Below are 21,557 nucleotides of genomic sequence, written 5' to 3'. Positions count from 1 at the left end.
TGTGTTTTTACCTTTACTTCTTCCGCGACACAAACTCCCCTCGCCTGCTTGAAAGCCCTGTGTTTTGGGACCCCTCCGTCCACCCCGACCTCCTCCCTAAACAGATCTTAGCGCTCTTACACAGCGGCAGTCAATGTTGTGCATACAGTAATAAATATGTGGAATACACACAAATTACAGTGCATTACTTTTGGTAGCTATATGTACAAATGGTTCATGAGAACAGCCTGTATTTACGCTCACCCGAAGATAATTCATGACATCATTAGGGTTATTTGTGTAATATCGCTGAAGTGTACCTTTTTAAGCCAATAAATAAATAAAGGCAATACATGAAATGAGGGTTAGGGTTGCATTGAAATTATGTGTCATTTCTACAACAAATTTGATATATTGTTGCAGTCATTATCATCATTCAAATTATAATATTCAGTGGAGTGAACACTTCCCTCCTAGCTGCTAACTGGTAAGGAGACACAAGCAGCTAGTTCTCTACTTGACTGACAACACCAGCAGCACTCCAATTGTCACTTTCTTGACCCGTGAGAAGCACCTTGTCAGGAAGAGAGGCGAGGGACGGTTAAATTACTCCCAGTGGGATCCATACTGACGTCGTTATTCACCACCTGCTATTGGCCTGCTGCCTCTGAAAGCATGACGCTGTTGTAACAGCCTAATCGTGTCTCACTGCCATTACAACACTGTGAAATTAGTGTACATTCATATCAAATGTCTTTTCAGTCTGAGAAGTACTGATCAACTAGTACACATGAAATAGGGTTTTAGCCATTAGCATGGGCGTAAATTTCATTTAACAGTTGTGGGGGACAATAAATAGAAAATTTCTATAGAGCAATTTTTTAAGGGGACACAAATAATACAGCCAAATTGTACTTGTAGAGGATATGTGTAGTTGTGGAACTCCAGGAAGTAAGCTTTTTTATTCACTTCAAACATTGGATGAAGTGACTCTTTTCTCTAATACGTATAATGTTGTACTGAGAACTGAGCCCCTAGAAGGCAAACTAGCTAGCTTACTAATAGCCAGCCACTAAATTAGTCAAATTTAACAACTTAATATTTCATTCACATGCTCTTGTCACAGCATAGAAAAGCACAGTGCTCTCGCCAGATGAGTGACAACTTAGTTTGGCTCATTTTCTGTAGGCAGTGAAAGCATGTTGGGTGGAATTAGCAACTAGCTATCCAACAAGCTACCAAACAAGCTATGTAACGTTATAATCATAGCGAACTCATGACAAATTTATTAATGACTCAGCATCATCAGTATTACAGAAAAGGACCCCCCCCCCGTGTGCGTTTTCCGCCTATGGCCATTAGCCACTAGCCATTGAAAAGGCTTGTAAGAGGATTTTTGAAAATGCTACTTGCTGACTCACTAAGAGCTTATCTGTCATCCTAAAATCCTTCTGATGTAACACTACTTTTTCATTTCATTTTTCATCCAAACTGCCTTTTTTTCATTTGAGCTTAAGAGTAATACCAACAAATAAATGAACAGATTCTGCAGAGAGGAGTAAAATAGATACTGCACAAGTCAAATAACATTTCGTGTAGAGATAAAAGAACACACTCATCCTCCAAATTGAAACATTTTATTTCATACCTGCAAATATCAGTCATTGTAGCTTTAAGTAATTAAATTTAAGTTTATATTCAGACAGTGCGAGCATGGTCATAGGAAACTTTAACAAGACTTTTGGCCCCTTGGGAATGATTCCACCCACCTATAAAACAATCAAACAAAGGGAGGACAGAGGAATGTGGGTCACGGTGGGCTCGGAGCAAACTAGCAACCGTCCTGATTTCTGTGACACTAATCTTGGCTGACTGGAGCCTCATCGTCGAGCCCAAACCCCCTCCTACTGCCTGAACTGATAAGGATCAATTCCATTGTGAATCTGCTGTTTGTAAAGCTGTGGGTCGGTGAAACAAGTAGGTGAGCAGAGACGAACAAGGATCAGGTTGACAAGTGTCCAGCTGGCTCAAGTGTCAATCCTCACACCCCTTTGGAGAACTGTGGACTGAATTGTCAACAAGTACTACTTTTTTAATATATATTTGCTTCCTTCCCAATAAAATGAAGGTACATGGAATGTTGTATGTGGTCTCACAGCATTGAAAAATGGCTTTTTAAAAAGTCAAACGCAACATATGTCCCTGTTACCCTACAGTAGGTCAGTGTTTCCAGAATTTTTTTTAAGTATTGTCAGCCTTGTCACTTCAGCCTTTTATTGTCCAGCTACGTACCCCCCACCCCTGCACTCTTATATAAATTATTTTATTCACATACCCCTTACGTCACTTTGCGTACCCCTGGGGGTACACATACTCCAGTTTGGGAACCTATGCCCTAGTTTTTAAATATGGGTTTGCGTACCCCTAGGGGTAATTTGGATTACTGCACAGGGTACGTGAGATTTAAAAAAACATTTTTTTAACTCTGCTAACTCTGTTTGTCTGTTATTTGGTGCTAAGCAGACAGCGTTCACTGGGTTTATTAGTGCTTTTCAAAGAATGTAGTCGCGGTTGCCTTTTAAATTATCCTGCCGACATAATGCACCCCCAGATTGGCTGCCGCTCACATTGCAATTTAACAAGTAGAACTATTCAGAGGTTATTGGGCCCGTCCAGTTTAACTTTACATACTGTTGTGTTGATGTAGTTTACTATCAAAACGTTCGCTTTCGACTATTAAACGAACAGCTCCACTAAAAACGTCACCGCGGTGGGTCCGTTCTAAGTGTAGACCTGTTGTAGATGTTAAGTGCCCTATAGTTCCTCAAAAAATACAGTTCAATCACACCTGAAAATTTGTAAACTTTGAGTGACCCCCTTTCACATTACATGTAGTTTGATTTATTGTTAGCAAAAAAATGTATTAATGCAGCTTCAAATGTAATTCTTAGTGTTATGAGCAACACACACAAAATTCCATTCAACTCCATTGTATTGATGTGGAGACAGAAATCTCAAAAGATTGATAATCCCAAAACCCTAAGCAAATAAAACTCTGCATGGCTAGATAATTATGGGTAAGGGAAGGATATTTTTGTAACTTGAGTGTATGACCCCTTAAAGAGAATTACACCACTTTGGAGTTAATTAAATGTATTTTTGTCAGACTAAACACAAGTCTGCTTTTCTTATGGCAAAATTAACATTTTGTAAGTTTCCACCTCAAAGCAACACGGCAGGCTACTCCGTCTGTTCTCACTTCATAGTGTTTCTTTGCTTTTGATAAAGGAACTCTCACAAGATTATAATTGATTCACATAATTCGAAGAGGGTGTGTAGCAGACAGCGTGATCTGCAAAACATCAAAGTTCAGATAATTTCACACATATTACCGACATGTTTAAAAAAATATCCACAGTACGAGACAGGTGGTTGAAAATTACAAAGGGTCACTGTGATGGCAGTATTCACAAAACATATAGAGTATAATGACCATCAATGCCTCTAGCAGCTTATCAAATCAGGTGTGAATATTCCTCTCAGCCAATTTAAAACACCACCTACATTTATATGATCTTTGTGATCCCTGCAATAACAATTTCCTGCGGTAACAGTGAGATTTCCATATGAACTCTTAATGTAAAAAAAAGACACCACTTACATTCGAGACATATTTGAAATTCTGCCTACAAAAAGGACTGAATTTTCTGCTTCAGACCAAACACCAGAACCCTACAATGCATAACTACTTCACAAGAATCCAAGTACACTACTTCACATGAAATGGATTTTCTCATCATGTACTGAAACAAGACAGTGAAAACAAAACACTTGGATCAGACTGTCAGAATACAGGAATGTGCAAAAGGTTGTTTTCTTGCTATGCCATGTGAGCAGGGTCTGAAAGGGTCAGTCCCACTGTCCTACTTCCATTCTTGAGAATTCCCTCAGTGGTAACATGACCCAAATGCATTGCTGGTGTTTTTGGAATACCAATATCAGAGTCCTCTGCCTGAGGCTCTAAGAAAGCCACCCTTTTTCCATTTGACCGCAGTTGTCCTGACTCTACCTCTCTGGGGTCTGAACAGAGGATGAAGGCTCGTCCGCCGCACCCTCTCGATCCCCGGTTTTCCCGGCATCGACAGGGAGTGAGGTAGAGGTAGAGCAGCACCAGTATGATGCTGACCACACAGGAAGCCAGGGTGGTGAATGCTGTGTTGAAATGCTCGGCACCGCTTCTGTCTGCCAAGCCGCTGGTGGAGGCCTTGCTTAAGTTTCCGACCACCACACTGACTTCTGGAGACTCGTTGGGGTCATAGTGGCGCCCACGGGCAACTACGCACCCATACATACCAGAATCTTCCATCAGGGCTCCTTGGATTTCAAGGGTGCCATTGGGTAAAACTGTTAGGTGGGCACTTGCATCATTGGTTGATGAATTCAATACAGTCTTGGGGGTAATCCACAACCAATCCAACCCCTCCTGGGCTGGAGAGGCAAACCCTGGGCATGGCACTCTTAGCCATTTACCAGGCTCTACTTGGTAAGTCTGTGCCTCAAGGGGGATATCTGAAACTACCTCCTGGCTACATTCAGACCATGGTTCTGAATTGTCTCTACATGGATATTCACCTTTGAATTCCACCAGGGGACGATACTGTTTCCACATCCAGTACTCCTGCAAGGCGAGTAAAGCACAGTCGCAGACCAAAGGGTTTTCCTGCAAATAAATTCCACCTTGCTGGGTGAGAGATAGCAGGCTCTGGACGGGTACCTTGGAGAGCATGTTGTAGGACAGATCGAGAAAGGTCAGATTACGAGGCCCTCCAGGTTCCCAATAAAGCCCCAGGGGGAAAGCCGTCAGTCTGTTCCCAGAGAGGTAAAGCCTCTGCAGGCTGTAAAGATCGCTGAAAGCCCCTGGGTTCATCTGGATGATCTGGTTTCCAAACAGCAACAGCTCTTTCAGTTCCTTCAACCCAGTAAAGATGGATGAGTTCAGCACTGTTAGTCGGTTGGAAGAAAGGTCCAGGTGGAGGAGATGTGGCGTCGCATTGAAGGCATTAACCTCAATTTGGCTTATTGAGTTTCGGCTGAGAACCAGTGTAGCAAGCCGGTCGAACGGTCGGGAAATCCAGTCCATGGACAGGTCAGTAAGGACATTGTGGCTTAGGTCCAACCGTGTGGCATAGCTTGGGAGATCAGAGGGCAGCGCAGACAGATTGCACCCGCTGCAGGAAATTATATCACTGGCACAAAGGCAGCAGGGTGGGCAAGTGGCCACAGAGGGAGGGACGCCAAGACACAGGAAGAGCAGCAAAGCTGCAAAGGCAGGGTTCCAACAGCTGCCTCCAACACTGGTCCTGCCTAAAAGCTGTAAGGCGATGGGACGCATCCTGGTGTTCCCTCAGAATGGGGTCTCAGGTTACTGTCTCACTGGGTGTACACATGTCAGGTTTACAAGCCTCTGATAGTGAACTGAAAAGAGACACAGAGAGAGGAAACAAGAAAGAGGGAACATGGAAATGAATCTTTTAGAATTTGGTCAATACTTGATTCTGATTGGTCAATTATGGCAGACTGGAGGACCATTTTTAAGTCAATAAAATCAGTTTTAAATCAATATTTTGATTTCTTTCGTAAGTAGCCTTGTAATAAGTGGCTTCGCATCAGGGTCCTGCATCACCCTGTCGGGGTTCAATTCGCAATAATGACCCGCTCGCTCTCCTTTACTTAAACTAGTTCTAGAAATAATCTTGCACTGTTGGCACTAAACAAAGTTCTTACCTGTGAAGGCTCATGCATGCCTCAAATTTCTTGTAGACAGGTGCGTAGGAGGAAATGTCCAAAGGCAAGAGAGGAGAGAATTCCTGCATACTGTACTTTTGCTTGCAATAAACTTCATTGCAAAATATGTTTCGGTCCTCCTACCTTCATCAGGTAAAGCAATATATGACAATATTGTCATTACGGAAGAGATGATTTTAGATATGGTTTTATCTTTAACTGTGTTGTTCAATGTTTGTATATAAATGTATGTGGTTGCTGTCCATTATAGATTGTGGAATGTCCACCTTTGTTGGTGTGAAGTGCCTTCTAGTAGATTAAATCAGAGCTCTTCAACAAGGGGTCCATGACCCTAAGGGGGTCCTTAGAGTTAGTGCAGGGGGGCTGCCAAATTATGTTAAAAAAAAACATTTTCAAAAGTTAAAATGTCTGAAAATATACATTAATATGAATTCAACATATTCATAGCAAAGATAAATTGGCCTATCTGTGAAAAAACACATTTAATTTACACATAGACTATAAGCTTACTATAGGTAAGGTAGCCATACAGTTAACCTTAAGGATTCACTGTGCCTTCCACATGTATGTTTAACATTAAAACATTATGTATAAATAACATTTTGATATCCATTCATTTTCATCCATCTGGCCCAGTTCACTATGCAATATATTATATATTGCGGTATATACAATATATTTAGTAGGGGTCCCTACTCCATCTCTCTTTCAGCTTAGGCGTCCTTGGCCTAAAAAACATTAGAAGACCCCTGGACTAAATGTACATAGACTGTGGTCCCTGATTGGCCTCATCTGAAGAGGTGATAACTATATCTGTCTAGAATGTTCTTTGTTCCTCTGCTTTTACCGGATGAAGGACCAAAACGTATTTCTGAATAGAGTATATACATACCTATTTGTTTTTTTCTGTAATAATATGATACTGTAAAGTAGGATAAGCATTATAGGATAGGAGTGTGGTTCAATTAAATGTTCAAACGGCTTGCCATATGCTTCTGCCTCACACTCTTCTTCTCAAACTCATCCTTTTTTTTGTTCTTTGATGGCATCTGATTAATTTATCTATGTTTGTGTGTTTTTTTTGCTTATGTTCGAGATGCATTTAAAAAAAAAAAGTGTGCAGGAATTCTCTCTTCTCTTGACTAAACAAAGTTCCAAATGAGCTTTTAACAGTCACATAAAGCAAAATTAAACAAAGTAAACAAAATAAACATTATCATGAGCAACAAAAAAAAAAGGCAGCAAGATAAACAGTAAGGGCACGCAGAAGGAATATATGAGAGCATAGTAATACAGGTAAGGGAACGCTAAACATAAATTGTAATCCACATTAAATAATCATCTGCACACAGTAACTGTTTGTATGTCTATCTATCACCTGGGTTGCTCCTGCAATATTTATAGTATAATTCAATTACACAACTCTATTATTTAAAATCTCCATATGCAGCTGTTTTCCCTGTCAAACTGTTCTCATAATAATCATTTAAAAATGTGCTGCCATAAGCCCAGCAAATTAATAGTAACAAGCCAAGTCTAGGTGCCACTATTAATAAATCAACAGAACATCAACCGGCAACCGTTTTACATAATCGATTAATCATTTCAGTCATTTTTAATTATACCAATCCTAATACCAGTCGTTCTGGGGTTGCAGCATCTCTAGTAGCTCAAACGATCAATTAATTAATCAAGAAAATAATTAGAAAATGAATCCACTGAAAATAAATGTTAGTTACAACCCTAAGTGACTGTGTAACAGAAGTGAGACCATAAAACAAAAAAATAGCAGAAATAGTGGCTAAAAGATAAAAGACTGCTACAGACTGAGTGAGAAATGTAGGAAAGTGGTTGTGGATGAAAGATGAACTCTTCTACAATATTAGTATTAGCCCACTCTGTCCTTCTCTGTTCTATTCCCACACAGAATCTGGCTCAGAAAGGGCGAGAACAACCCGTATTTGACGACTATTGCGGAACCAAAACAAACAGTATTTAAACGCAGCCGAGGGCTCACCTTTACGCCCACACTGCTGCCTATTCAAATCATCTTCTCGTCTGCCTTCATATCCGCACGCGCTCTCCGGACGCGATGCAGGACCGCGTCCCGTATGCGAATCCTAAAAAAAACAAAAACATAAACAAAAATCCTAAAGGCAACTTCACCCTCCCCCTCCGCAAACGATCCAGTCAGAGTGCGAGGAGAAAGTGTTCACCTGCAGGTCGGGTTACATGCTGCTGTGCACTGCTGTGGGAGGGGTCGCCCTGCCTGAGAGTAAAAACGGAACACATCACCGGGCAATACACCAATAACATGAGAGAGGGGGGGGGGGGAGAAGAAGGGCAAGTATAGCCAAGAGGAGAGGGTGCAGCAGCAGCAGCATCAGCACCACTCACTCACATGTTTCTTTGAACCTCAAGTGAAACCACTTTTAAAATACTTCATTTAGTCATCCTTACAACAGTTTTTTTTACATATAGCTTCGGTGTAAAAGCTATTGAACTATTGAAACCAGATGGCAAGGTCATATAAAGGTGTTCATTGCACTTTCACACCTATTAAATATGAAAATCTATTGAAATGCAATAGAAACATCTGTTATATATACTTGAATGTGAATACATGCACACCGTATACCTGCAAATTGACAAAACAAAGTATTTACCAGATAGCAGATTAAAGCTGCACTAATCCCTATTTTGATATCAACAATGGATCAGATGACTACATGTAATGTGAAAGGGGTCGCTCGTTTGCAGTGAGACAACCCGAAAAAATTGATCACCTGACTCTGCAGTTCACTTCATTTCGTCGTTTGTACAAGCAGCTGGTTACGACCTATTATACGTTAATCGTGGCGGCGACATCTGGTGGCTGCAGTAATTATTACTGGAGTAAAGGAGGAAGTCAGCTGATGTAGTATAAAGAACCCCAATGTTCGCACAAACATACTTACGTACGTAAGTTAAGTTATGTAAGTAACGTAGTAACGTGACGTAGTAACGAAACATAAGGTAGTAACATGACATAAGGTAGTAACGTAACATAAGGTAGTAACGTAACGTAACGCAGTAACGTAACGCAGTAACGTAACGCAGTAACGTAACGCAGTAACGTAACGCAGTAACGTAACAGCAACGTAAGGTAGTAATCATGCTCTATGTCACGTACATAACTACATCACATACTTACGTATAAAAATTAAGTTACATAACAAACGTACTAATTTTAACCCAAATCACAATCTTTTCCTTAAAAAAACACTGACTTTCACCCAAGAGACCGCTGGTCGTGTCCAGTGTGAAACCAAAAGTCAACGTTGACTTATTTTAACTTAGGTACATGTAAGTTAACTTGTAAGCTACGACCTTTTCCTAATCCTAACCAAGTAGTTTTGTGGCCTAAACCTAACCAAACTGCGGCCGTTTCACAAGGTTACGTCCAGGTATGAGGACGTGTTGACCTGCTGCCACGAGTAGGGCCGCTAACTTAGGAAACACACAGAAATGAACCAGGAATACATTCTCAAAACACTCCCCCTGACTTCAGATAATATTAGCTTTAAATCCAGCAGATCCTCAGTGGTGTTTGGGTCATCTCTCATATTGTTTGACACTCTCAAACCCCTTTAATTGGTCCTGGAATTCTTACATTTTACAGAAACATCTGTTCATTCGTGTATACGGTCCATGTCAATTAAAAGGTTAAGTTATTATTTTTGTAAAAATAGAGGTAATAGAGGTAATGTGGCATGAGGCAAAGGCCAATTTGGTTTAATTAGACATAACATCATTGTAATTAAACGTCTGCGACCTTAAACATGTCTTTCTCATTTTCTCTAACAGAGCAACTGCTTCAGCGCTGCTGGGTTGCACTGCGCTGTTGAAGGTCTTTACAAGACTATGTGCCAGAAAAAAAAAGGATTGAGTTGTAGAAAGAAGTAAACACTGTTGAGCTTACAAACCTGCTTTTACTGTAAAAGAAGAGCAGCGTTTAAGGATTTGCTTGTTGAGGCAGAATATTTCAGACGGCGCAAAGCTGTGCAAAGGGTTTACATAATCCCCCTCATTTTTCAACATGGTGTTCATCCGTGTAGTGTTGGAATACAGAAGTTAGTCTGCTGCCTTATTTATTGCCTTAATGTGGCGACATTTGGGCCTAAGTGTTCCTTATTACTATGACATGAAGCTTTATTTTCATCTATATTTTTACTATATGTGCTTCAGGAGCTGTTTACCACTGCGTGTGGGTTTGTGTGTCAGTTTGCATCTAGCAAATGGTGTCTTTCATACCAGATGAAAGTATTCTTCAACCTAATCAGTTTCTCAAGGTTGTAAGCTGCGAGCTTGAAGCTCCGTTTGAAGCTGTTTTCTCTGCCGATATTGTGGATCCTCACATACACAGGCAGTTCATTAAAAAATCTATTGAATTCTCATTTCAGAAGATGAGTCAATTCCATTAGCTGAAAGATAACTGAGTATTAAGGCCTTGTTGTTTTATAATCCAGACTTCAGTCTAATCACAATGCACTCGTAATTATGAGCTTTGTGACAGTCAAGTGGCTGTACGTTTCCATGGTGCCGATCATCAGAGGGGAAGTCTTCCTTGGGATTTTGCCAGTGTCCATCTTCGCTCCAGGATCAAACAGTCATGCTATCTATAAATACATTTCAGTCCTTCACCTTGCTAGATTCAGATGGCCTGTAGCTTTTATATTCCTCCGCAAATCAGCATCCACCTGTGCCTGCTGGTCTTACCTGGCAGTTAGATGCATGTAATTGCCTCTATTTCCCATCCCAGGTGTTAAATAGTCACTGATTACATGGTTAAAAAACGAAAGCCAGCAGGGTTCTGAGTGCTGTCTGAGGACAAGGGTTGAAGAGCACTGGTCTGGATGGTTATTAGTTGAGCTGGATTTCAACAACCCATCTATCTGTCCATCCGCTGGCTCTAACCACTTATTAGTTTTCAGAGTGATGAGGAGACCATCCTATCATCCCAGCATGCATTGAGCAAAAGTCACGAGAAACATCCTGAACTGTAGAAAGTAAGTTTACAGTTTCAGAGGTATTGACAGTTACAGGCAGTGAAATAAAAACTGAAATTGCAGTTCTCTGAAGGTAGTTTTTTCCCCCATTTAAATCATTCTATCAAAATAGTGGCCTGTGTTTCAAGACACAAGTATTTAGCAATTTTAAGAAATGTTCAATGTTTTGGGAAATGCGGTTATTTACTTTCTTGCCAAAAACCTTAGCCTTAGCTTAGCACAAAGAATGGAAACCGCTAGCTTGGCTCCGTCCAAAAGGTAACAATGTCTGCTTTACCTACCAATAAAAAATAAAAATTTTAAATTTGTATTTAAAAATAAAATAGAAGGGTTTTATATATACTTTATTTAATCAGGAAATCAAATTTAGATCAAGATCTGATTTGCAAGTGAGACGTGAGTACAAAGTGAAATATCAAACAGAAATACAATCAAATGAAAATAAGAAAATATTTAAAATATCAAGAGAGTAAAGAGTAGTATGCAGGCATCAATGGAAAAAAAATAACATTATTTCATACAAATAAGTTAAGAATTACAAAAAATCTAATTAAAAAACCCATTTTGCAAAAACAGTAGAAAAGTGCATTCTAAAATGACATTGATGTCACAGTTCAAATTAATGAGGTCTCTAATCAGAATTTTGAATCAACCCAATGGTATCAGTGCATCCATTTTTTTTAGATTACTCTGTAAATTATTCCAGAGAAATGGGGGGAAATATCCAGTGGAGACTGCAGGAAGCCACTGCACCCAGACAATAGCCAGGCACATAACCCCACATAAACTGCAACTTGTTCTTTTTACACTCTGCACTGGATGACTCGCTTCAGAAGGGTTGAAAATCGGCAATTTTCCCTCTTTAGCGTTTAGCTTAGCGCAGCGCCATTGCAACCATATGCAACACTGGCTTGGTCCTCGTCATCCTCCCTGGATCCACCCTCTTGTCCAAAAATTGCCAAACTTGAGGCTTCAAAACGGCAGTCCACAAACCGATGAGTGACTTCACTGCCGCTGCTATGGTCTGGATACAGATGCATGACCGGGTCAAGCAGATAAGATCTGCTTGTTGCTTGGATCAGTGTAGGATTTAGAGGGAACTTAAAGGTAAGTTAGGTCAGGGTTAGGGAATGGTCTCACCTATCATAGGGCCTAGTAGATTTATAATGGCACAGGCCACCGAAGGGCCAAGTGGTAGGTCAAAACATCCTTTAACATTAATACTGGGCTTCCATAGGAATGCTCACCCAACCTTTGGCACATTTAACCAAATAGGGATTAGTAGCAGAAAGGTGTGACCATTAAAAACGACTTTTTTACGATTGGGGTTTAAACAAATGAACAGATTAAATTATGTGGATCTTAAAGCTGTGGTAGGCAGATTATTGTTTGCGTCGTTGGGCAAAAATTCTATAATAATCTCTCAGTATGTTGTAATTCAAGTGGTCTGAGAGACTTCTGAACCTCCTCTTGAATCTGTTCCTATTGGCTGCACGTATAGAGTAAAAATCCAATTAATTTTCTCCATTAGGATTTTCATTATTATATCTTTTAACTATGCAGGGTTGACTGACCACGAACTACGAACCACAAGTCTGTATGAAATCAACCTGTTTTTTTAAGAGAAACATGTTTTATTTGCAATGTCATGGAGAAGTATTACACTACCCACAATCCTAAGCGTAACAGCGACGTCTCTGAATGGTGGAGCTCGCTGTTACCATGGAAATGTTTACCGCGCCAGCGAACACGCTAAGCCAGGAACACGCTAAGCCAGGAACACGCTAAGCCAGGAACAGCTAGAGTGAACTGCTACCGTTGAAGTCTATGATCGTTTAGGTACACAGTCTTGTACCTTTGCCTTTTTTGCCGTTTCCAAACGGTTCTTTTGAGCCAAATCCAATGTTTTATGATCACGATTCATCTTCTAACTGGTTGGCTTGGTTCCAGGCTAAAAAAATCTCTATATAAGCATTTAATGAAACCTCAATGGAGCAATTGAATGGTGAAAATCACTTCCGGAACCAGAGACAGAGAGGGGAGAGAATAAGCTGCAGGAATTCAAATACAAACTTCAAATTCTAGATTTTTTTTTTTTTTTTTGGCTTTCTACCCACTGCAGCTTTAAGCAGATATGTATGGTTAAAAATGAGAAGTTTCAACCTCAAATGAGAAAAACAAATCTCTTGTGAATTCTTATCAATATGACTTTTTTACACCTGTTAGCCAGCTGCTGCACCACCATGCATGATGTAACACCCCTTGCATGTTTCAACTCTTTGTTCACTTTAGCACTCTCAGCTGCAGTGCCTATAGAGACCCTCTATGTTATGCCTGTGTGTTCATACACCAAACGCTCCTGTGTTGCACTAGAAACACTGGTGTTGACCACACATTCTCCCCTGTTCAAAAGCTGCCTACCACCTGTGTGTGTGTGTGTGTGTGTGTGTGCGCGCGTGCGTGCGAGTGAGTGTGGGTTTAAAAAAAATGCACATAGCGCCTTGCAGGACCCTTGTGACATCCAAAACAAGTGTTCAAACCCACATTTTCACTGTGAATAATAATAAAAAAGACATCAATTGCACTGCAGCACTGATGTTTTTGTTTTATCAGTAGTAGTACTATCATTTATTCATCCTAACCCTGACAATCATTAACCACACAAACCGCAGTGGCATGGAAACCACTACAGCAAGATGGTTTTCATGAGACCTTGGACCCTATTTAGGTACAAGGGGAAGTAGCCTATCATTTGAGTGTAACCTAAAACCAGTGTGTTCAAAATTCAACCCACCCGCAGTGTTGTTTACGGTATTTTCAGTCTCACCCTGTCTCGGTCTCGGTCTTGACTTGGTCTCAACCCCTCAAAGTCTCATTCTTGACTTGGTCTCAACCCCTCAAAGTCTCATTCTTGACTTGGTCTCAAACCCTCAAAGTCTCAGTCTTGATTCTGTCTCAACCCCTCAAAGTCTCTCTCTCGTCTCTGTCTCAATCCCTCAAAGTCTAGGTCTCAACCCCTCAAAGTCTCGGTCTTGTCTCTGTCTCAACCCCTCATAGTCTCGGTCTTGTCTCTGTCTCAACCCCTCAAAGTCTCGGTCTTGACTCGGTCTCAACCCCTCATAGTCTCGGTCTTGTCTAGGTCTCAACCCCTCATAGTCTCGGTCTTGTCTCTGTCTCAACCCCTCATAGTCTCGGTCTTGTCTCTGTCTCAACCCCTCATAGTCTCGGTCTTGTCTCTGTCTCAACCCCTCATAGTCTCGGTCTTGACTCGGTCTCAACCCCTCATAGTCTCGGTCTTGTCTCTGTCTCAACCCCTCATAGTCTCGGTCTTGACTCGGTCTCAACCCCTCAAAGTCTCGGTCTTGTCTCGGTCTTGATCTCGATACACTCTGGTCTTGGTGATGACTTGGTCTCGTTTTAGGTGGTTTTGACTACAACACTGCAAGCTGGCATTACCATCACTTTAGCTAGTGTTTTTAAATTGTAAAATGTCCCAAATAGCAAGCAAGGTTTTATTAGTTTAAAAAACTGAACAAAGAGCGCCTACTTCAGAAACTAATCCTCAACAGAACATCGAGGAGAAACAGCTGACAGCACCACCCGCAGTGTTTGACAAGTGCCCTCTGGAATATTCAGTGCAGACACAGCAATAGTAACAAAGATAAAACTAAATCAAGTGAACAAGAATCCCGTAGAATCTACAGGGGTGTCAAACTCAACTTCACTAAGGGCCACACTGGAAAAGGAGAATCGCATCAAGGGCCAGACATATAGAGTTTATTTTCATGCTTTTATTTTGTCAAATATCTTTGACTGTATTATTCCATGTCTCATATAGTCTTCTCACTTACAGTTTGGTCCACATAAAGCCTAAAAAAGGCAGCAAATAGTTCCTTAGAAAACTTAGAATTTAGCAAATCAAGCAAAACAAAGATTACATTTTAAAAGTCGACTCACAACAACCTGTTTTCCAGCTTTAATTTCGAAAACTCTCTGCTTCTGTGGAAATTTCTGGGAGTCCCAAAGTCGGCAAATCTACCAAATTCTGCTCTAAAGTGTCGTGTAGTTGCCTTTTGAAAAACAGTTTCCTGTCTTTTTGTTTTGGTGCACAACTAGGCGGGCCAACATTTATTGTGAACCTAAATTGATATGGGGGCCGGATCAAAACCTGCCAGGGACCGGGTTCGGCCCGCGGGCCTTGAGTTTGACACATGTGCTTCACATTTTCGCTGTGCAGTTTACATTCTCACTCTGAGTGATACTTGGATACTGGAATAATATAAAATGTCCACATCACCAGAGTACTGCAATGAAAATAACAAAGACTCCTCTGACTCATTAGGCTAATGAAGCGTAAGGAAAGAAATTGGAAGAAGAGCCGCTGCTGCTGCAGTATGTTAATGCATGTGACAGATTTAGCTCTTTGTGATTGCAGCCAACAATGTCGGCTTTTACTCTCTGTTTGATGTGAGCATGATTTCCGCAGAGAATAATGTCCAGCTCTGATCCCCTAGCCCGGCACCAATTCGAAAAATATTTCATCCTGAGCCCTTTGTTTTTTCATTTCAAAAAACTATTTTTCATTCAGCAGCTAAAAAAACTATAGGAACTGCAATCAGCTCAGGATTGGAAATCCTTTCCAATCTGACTGGATACATATTTATTTCTAAATATACAGAAGAGAGAAACATCCTTTAATTGGACTGAACCCATTGAAAGTCCCAAAACATACACATCTTCAAATAGTGTGGATTATTTAACTGTTTAACTATACTGATAGAATTTGGATTCAATCTTCTTCTTTTTTTGTCTTAAGAAGTTAAGACCCGACCTGTAAGACAAGTGGCCATACCTCCACTGAACTTATTGTAGAGAAACAGCGCTCTCAGGTGGACACATGTGGTAGTTCTACTCACTCACTGCTCATTTCATTGTGTCCTGTCCTGGACAAACTGGGAGACATATCTTCATGTTTGGTGTCTTTTACTCTGAAAAAGTACAGTATTTTTGGTAGGCTACTTGCACTTTCCAATTCATGCTCTCCACTACACTTGTCTGACAGTTTTAGTTACTTTTCAGATCACAATTTTCCATCTACCTTCCTTTCCAGTGAAAAGCATGTATCTCCAAATTTGGTTACTTTGAATTTGAATGTTTGTGATAAACATAAGACGTGTTCCTTTATGTGTTGAGAAAACTCGCCTACTTCTTAAGCTAAATAAAATGTTGAAAAATCCTCTTGGATCAGCTGGAAAATGCAGTGCCACAAAGCTGAAAACAGGGAACCATGAAAAGTGGACTTTTTATATGGTTCTCACAGGAAAGTGACACAACTAAGACTAAGAAAGTGGATCACATCCCTCCAGTTCTGAGGTCTTTACTGTCCAGATTTTACACTGCACCCTCAACAATCGCTGGTGGTTCAGATATTTTACAGATATTTTACAGTATTTCACAGTATATCATTCATCTGTACTACTTCACACTTGGCTTCCTGGGTACCCAATGAACTTTGGCATTTGGAATTTGGAGCAGTTTGGACAGCGTTGGATATTGTATATTGATAAACTGTGAATAAAACTAAACGGCCGCACAATAAAGGTTGAGGGGGAAAAAAACGCTGCCATAACGCTAACATCCCTTCTTCACATAAAAGCCCAGCCCAGCAACTTCGCTAAGCATTTGACTAAGAGGAAACTCACTTTTTGCAGACTAGATATTAAACATAAGCCAGACACTATATATCATATTGAGTTGCTGACAGTGGGGGTGCATATTAAGTGCTTTGGGACCTTCTGTAAGTGCTTTTGGGGTCCAATGGTTCTGGAGTAAGCCAAGCAGCAATACAGGAGGCCAAGCAATCGGCTTGTTCCAAACAGGCACGTTTTGAACAGGCACTGCTAGTATTGTACAAATTCCAAAAGGCAGCAAATGTTGGAAATCAGTTGAAGCTCCAAAAACCAGGAATGCTGTAATATGCAAACATGTCTTGCAACAAGTCTAAGTGCTGTTGTGCCAAAAATCAGAGTACAAAATGTGTTTTTTGATAGTGTTTTCCTCGTACTTTATGCTTGTTTGCCCTTTTCAGCATGGCCAAGAATATGTATGTGATCATCAATTAGATTAGAAGTACTTGTCTGACACATAAGACAGAAATCCTTGAATACTTGTACTCTGACAGCACCATGGTGCATTTTATCGAGTAGCAGCTCCACCCTTTCATATATAATCTTTATGACAAATGACAGTGTCCACACATTGTTTGACTACAGTAGGTGACGTGATGACAGACATGACATGGAGATAATCCCTTGAAAAGATGCCAAGTCAATCATCAGACTATATGGAACTTATAGTACACTCAGTGTTGAGATAGCTTTATATCAGAGTTTTTCAATGCTACATATCTTCATGACATCTTTAAGTGCATGTTTATTACAAGTGTTTTTGACCATTTCATGTAAGACTGGTCGGCAGCTAACCAGAGAAATGCAATAAGATCTCTTAAAACAACAGCAGGATCAGTCTTGTTATAATCATATTTCCAATCACAGAATCACATTACAGCAGCTCTGCTACATCACCCAGGAGGTGGCACACACTTGAGATTAAAAGCTATTTGTGTGGAAGTCACTGGAAAAAGTCTCAGTGATTTCTTCATAAGACGTTGAATGGGGAAAGCTTGACATTTAACTCTTTTAAGTTAGTGTCAAGCATATGCATTGTCATATACAAATGTTTAAATCCACAGATTGTTTTCCATTTCCATTCTCTTTCTCCTTTTCCATTATGTTTGTGTAGCTGTATGTTCTGTATGTATGTGTGTGTGTGTGTGTGTGTGTGTTTTGAGCCTGCTTGTCAAGATGTGTGTGTGGCCCTTCATGTCTGGGATGTTTTTTGCTTCGCCAACATGTTGACACACGTGTGCTTGCAGTGACAACTGTGGGAGGTGAAAAGGGCTGTGCAAGTCATACATCATGCTATCATCACTGTATGAACATGAAAACAAGCTCAACACACACTGCCCTCTTTCAGCCTTTACCCAGCAGCCATTGCAGGGGAAAGGTGTAGCTTGGTGGAGGTTGGAGAGTTCACATTCCAGGTAGAGGACATGGGGAAGTCCTTGAGTGAAACTCCAAGATGCAACGGTGTCAGTTGTTCCACCAGCTTTGAGTTTCTTTTTTTATTAACTCCATTATGCTTTCTAACCAGTGATGGAAAAAGTATTCAGATCCTTTACTGAAGTAAAAGTACTAATATCGCACTGTAGGAACACTCTGAAAGTCCTGCATTGAAAATGTTATTTAAGTAAAAGTATGTAAGTATCATCAGGAAAATGTACTTAAAGTATTAAAAGTACTCAATTAAGAAAAATCCTTACATATTTAGAAACTGGAAAGAAAAAAAAGGTGTTAAAAGCCTAAAAACAAAGCCTAAAAAAGGGTTGAAAGCATCAAAAATGTGTTTAATTGTCAAATCATTTCAGCTAGACCTGTATGCCGTGGGCAGTTTAATTTATAATAAAACATTGTATGTTATAAACTTCTTTGTGTGCAAAAATCTTAATTTGTAAAGTAACTAGTAACTAAAGCTGTCAGATGAATGTAGTGGAGTAAAAAGTACAATATTTCTCTCTGAAATGTAGCGGAGTAGAAGTAGAAAGTGGCCTGAAAAGAAGAGACTCAAGTAAAGTCCAAGTACCTGAAATGTGTACTCAAGGACAGTACTGGAGTAAATGTACTTGTAGTTACATTCCACCAGTTTCCAGCATGTAAAACTGCTCCTTTTTAGAGCTGCTGATATATACATATATATATATATTATTATTTATTTTTTTTAACGCCAATTTCCTGCTAAGTCACCCCCACTTTTGGCAGGTCAGAGGGTCAAATCCAAAAATATATTGTTGACAGGAAGGTGGCAGGGCCCATGCAGGTGGCAGGCGTTCAAACAAAGCGTTGACCTCGCGCTCAACAGATCCTCCCTCGGCCGTTTAGAAGCGTGTCATCTGCAGCTCCGGAAACAATAAGATTCTCCCACAGGGACCGAACCCCCCTTCAACCTTCCAGACAAAAGCCCAAGGAGAAGAAGGGGAAAAAAAGATTCCCCTTGATAAGGCACGGCCGCTTAAAAACTCCCTGAGGCCCTTTCCATTTGTTCAGCTATCCGAAAAGTTCAGGGCTTGGGCCCGCCCACCAACCCACACGCTTGGGTGGTAGCATCTCATGCTCCTGAGCTGTAGCTCTGTGTGTGGAATTAGAGCAACTCAATTTGGGAAAACAACTGGCGCATGACGTTCCGTCAGACAAATCCCTGTTTGTGCGGACATCCTCACGAGGGACAGCGTCTCATCATGAGTGGGGACACAGCAGGGAAAAAACAAGACAGGGAAGGACACTGGCATTTGTTGAGGTGCTCTGAGACATTAAAAGGTCTATGTAAATATCTAAATATATTTTTTCCTCGATCACCTGTTCCCTTTGAGCGAAGGGATAAGACATGAACACACAACTTTCTGCCAAAAACAGTTTGGGTTATTTCACAGAGATTTCTGAATTTGTGTTTTCGCTGTGGTCTTGCCACTGGTTTAAAATGGAATTCGTAAAGAACGTGATGTCCCATTTTTTTGTCACTTTGAAGACTGAACTCCGATCAACTGTAAAACTAAGCAGCCCCGATCAAAGATAAATCAAGACTGTTTTTCGCATTGCCTATTTCTCGCCTCAAACATATTCTAAACATATTCTAGTTACCATTTAGCAGTAAAATGAGAAAGCTTGCTCCCACCTGTGGGGGCGGTGCTTGGTTTTGGCTCGACTTGGTCACAAACTTTTTTTCATTTTTAAAGCTAAACAGTTCACTAAAATCATCATCAAAAATCATTGACACTGTGTTAGAGACTTTTCGGCTCTGATTGAGTGTTTTCCTTCTTCTGGTGTGGTGGAAACGTGCAGTTCAGTAGGTCTGCTGAACCTTTTAACTCATTGTGGTTTTATGGCCTAAAACTCCAATGTAAACTACCTGCTTTGCACCACATGGCAAAGTTATCAACTATCTGGTGAATGTAGTTGAGAATGTACAGCTAAAGAGCCAGATATTTCCCTCAGGAGTCGGTAGAGACCAAAGTGAAGCAAAAAGTCTAGTAAATAGTAAGACTCTGTATGATATGTAAATAGGCACATGTTTGCCAGCAAGTCAACCACTCTTAGATAAGGCTAACAGCCCTATTTGATTTGGCAGCACTCCACTGAGTTTCTCCTGACGTTGGCTGTATTGTGACAGCATATGTAGAGCCACTATGGCCTTGAATGCCCATTCCCAAAAGAGATTTGATGCATTTTTGTATCTCCTTTCAAAGCATGTTCACCACAGACTGCAAAATATTAGAGTTGATATTGCCAAAACTCAGTTTAGATGGAATAATGTTACATAACATATCCTTCTCCCTTTTCCTGCTGAAGTGTCTTTGAGCAAGACATTCCCCTCTGGCTGCAGGAGGGCAGTATACACTAAAGGGACAAATATGATGAATGTAACCAGCGAAGGTAAATAAACTTTGTCGGTCACATGGGGAGAAAGATAGCTGATGATGGCTATTTTGGGGTTTCAAAGCGAGAGGTCTGCTTGTTGGGTTTTGTCAGAGGGTTATATTGCAAGGTTTGAGTGCCTCCACATAGAATTCATTTTTATATAGTAGGCTAAGGGTTATTTTTAGATAACAGATGGTGAACTCTAATGGTTATGTTATGCAGATTAGAGGCTAAAAGATAGAAAGGGTTATGTGTACCATAGGTATTTGAGACTGGAAGTATGATACTAATTCACAGATGGTTTGGATTTTACAGTAGGCTATAGTTTTAAGTTAGAGTATAAAGTTTCTGGTTAGGGTTAGATACATGATACAAGTAACTTCTGAGGCTATCCCCCTGCTGCACTGACATCTAAAGAAAATGGAAAAAATTACACATTATCACCTGGAAAAGGAGGCCAAACTGACCCCAGTCATCAGGATTAGGAAAAGCTCTACAATAGCTTATGCTTTGTTTTCATGGCTCACAAATGTACTGTTTTGATTAGTCTCTCATTTACAGGAGCAGCAGGTAGCCGTTTTCAGCAAAAAAGTGACGATAAATTGACTGTATGCTACGTGCCCCCAACAACAGACCGATAGAAGGAGCATTTAGCTGGTAAAAGAAACAGATAGTTGGTGGAGAGCAAAGCACAGCTAAAATGAGAGTACATTAGCTCATTGCTTTGACTTTATGGCTCACACATTTACTGTTTTGTTTAGTCTTGTTTCCAGCAGCAGCAGGTAGCTGTTTTCAGCAAAAGAAAGATGATGAATTGACTGTTTGCTACATGCGGGGCACCAAACATTAAACTTGCAGACTTTTTAGCTTATCTAGCTAATGTTAGCTAAAGACTGGTGTTAGCTGAAGAAGAACTAGCTAATGTTAGCTAGTAAAGACTGATGTACTTCAGCTAACTAGCTGAAGAAGAAATAGCTAATGACCCAGCTATTTTCTCAGGAGTTGTTGGAGGCCAAACAGGGCTAAAAGAGAGATGGAATATTGGACTTAGGTGGCTAGAAACAATATTTGAAATGAATGCTAATGATGCTCTGTTTGCTAACAGGTTTGTTTTGTTTAGCTAGTTTTGCTAAGTAGCCAAAATTGAATGAACTAATGTGAGTTTAAAATGACTAAACAACTTTATGTTACAACT

General features: G+C 40.4%; 1 protein-coding gene across 2 annotated transcripts; it reads right to left on the bottom strand.

Moving 5' to 3' along the window:
• Positions 1–3,213: 3,213 nt before the first annotated feature.
• Positions 3,214–8,060, bottom strand: LOC116054752 (amphoterin-induced protein 2). 2 transcript variants are annotated; one of them, XR_004896105.1, is made up of 3 exons: positions 7,802–8,060; positions 3,795–5,454; positions 3,214–3,748 (listed from the first exon to the last, which is right to left on the bottom strand). XR_004896105.1 is itself a non-coding variant. In XM_031306467.2 (2 exons), the coding sequence occupies exon 2, from the start codon at positions 5,369–5,371 to the stop codon at positions 3,860–3,862; it is 1,512 nt and encodes a 503-aa protein (XP_031162327.1). In that variant the 5' UTR covers positions 5,372–5,454; positions 7,802–8,060; the 3' UTR covers positions 3,214–3,859. The 2 variants fall into 2 exon arrangements, 1 of the variants encoding a protein (XP_031162327.1); XM_031306467.2 differs by having other exon boundaries at positions 3,214–5,454.
• Positions 8,061–21,557: the final 13,497 nt, after the last annotated feature.

This window comes from Sander lucioperca, chromosome 20, assembly GCF_008315115.2.
Source record: "Sander lucioperca isolate FBNREF2018 chromosome 20, SLUC_FBN_1.2, whole genome shotgun sequence".
NCBI classification, from domain to species: domain Eukaryota; kingdom Metazoa; phylum Chordata; class Actinopteri; order Perciformes; family Percidae; genus Sander; species Sander lucioperca.
Note: the sequence above shows the minus strand (reverse complement) of the source record. Positions and strands in the feature narration are given on the sequence as shown.

Bases quoted from the DNA above. Each gene is read 5' to 3' on its own strand.
- LOC116054752 (XM_031306467.2), bottom strand. From the start codon at position 5,371: ATGCGTCCCATCGCCTTACAGCTTTTAGGCAGGACCAGTGTTGGAGGC.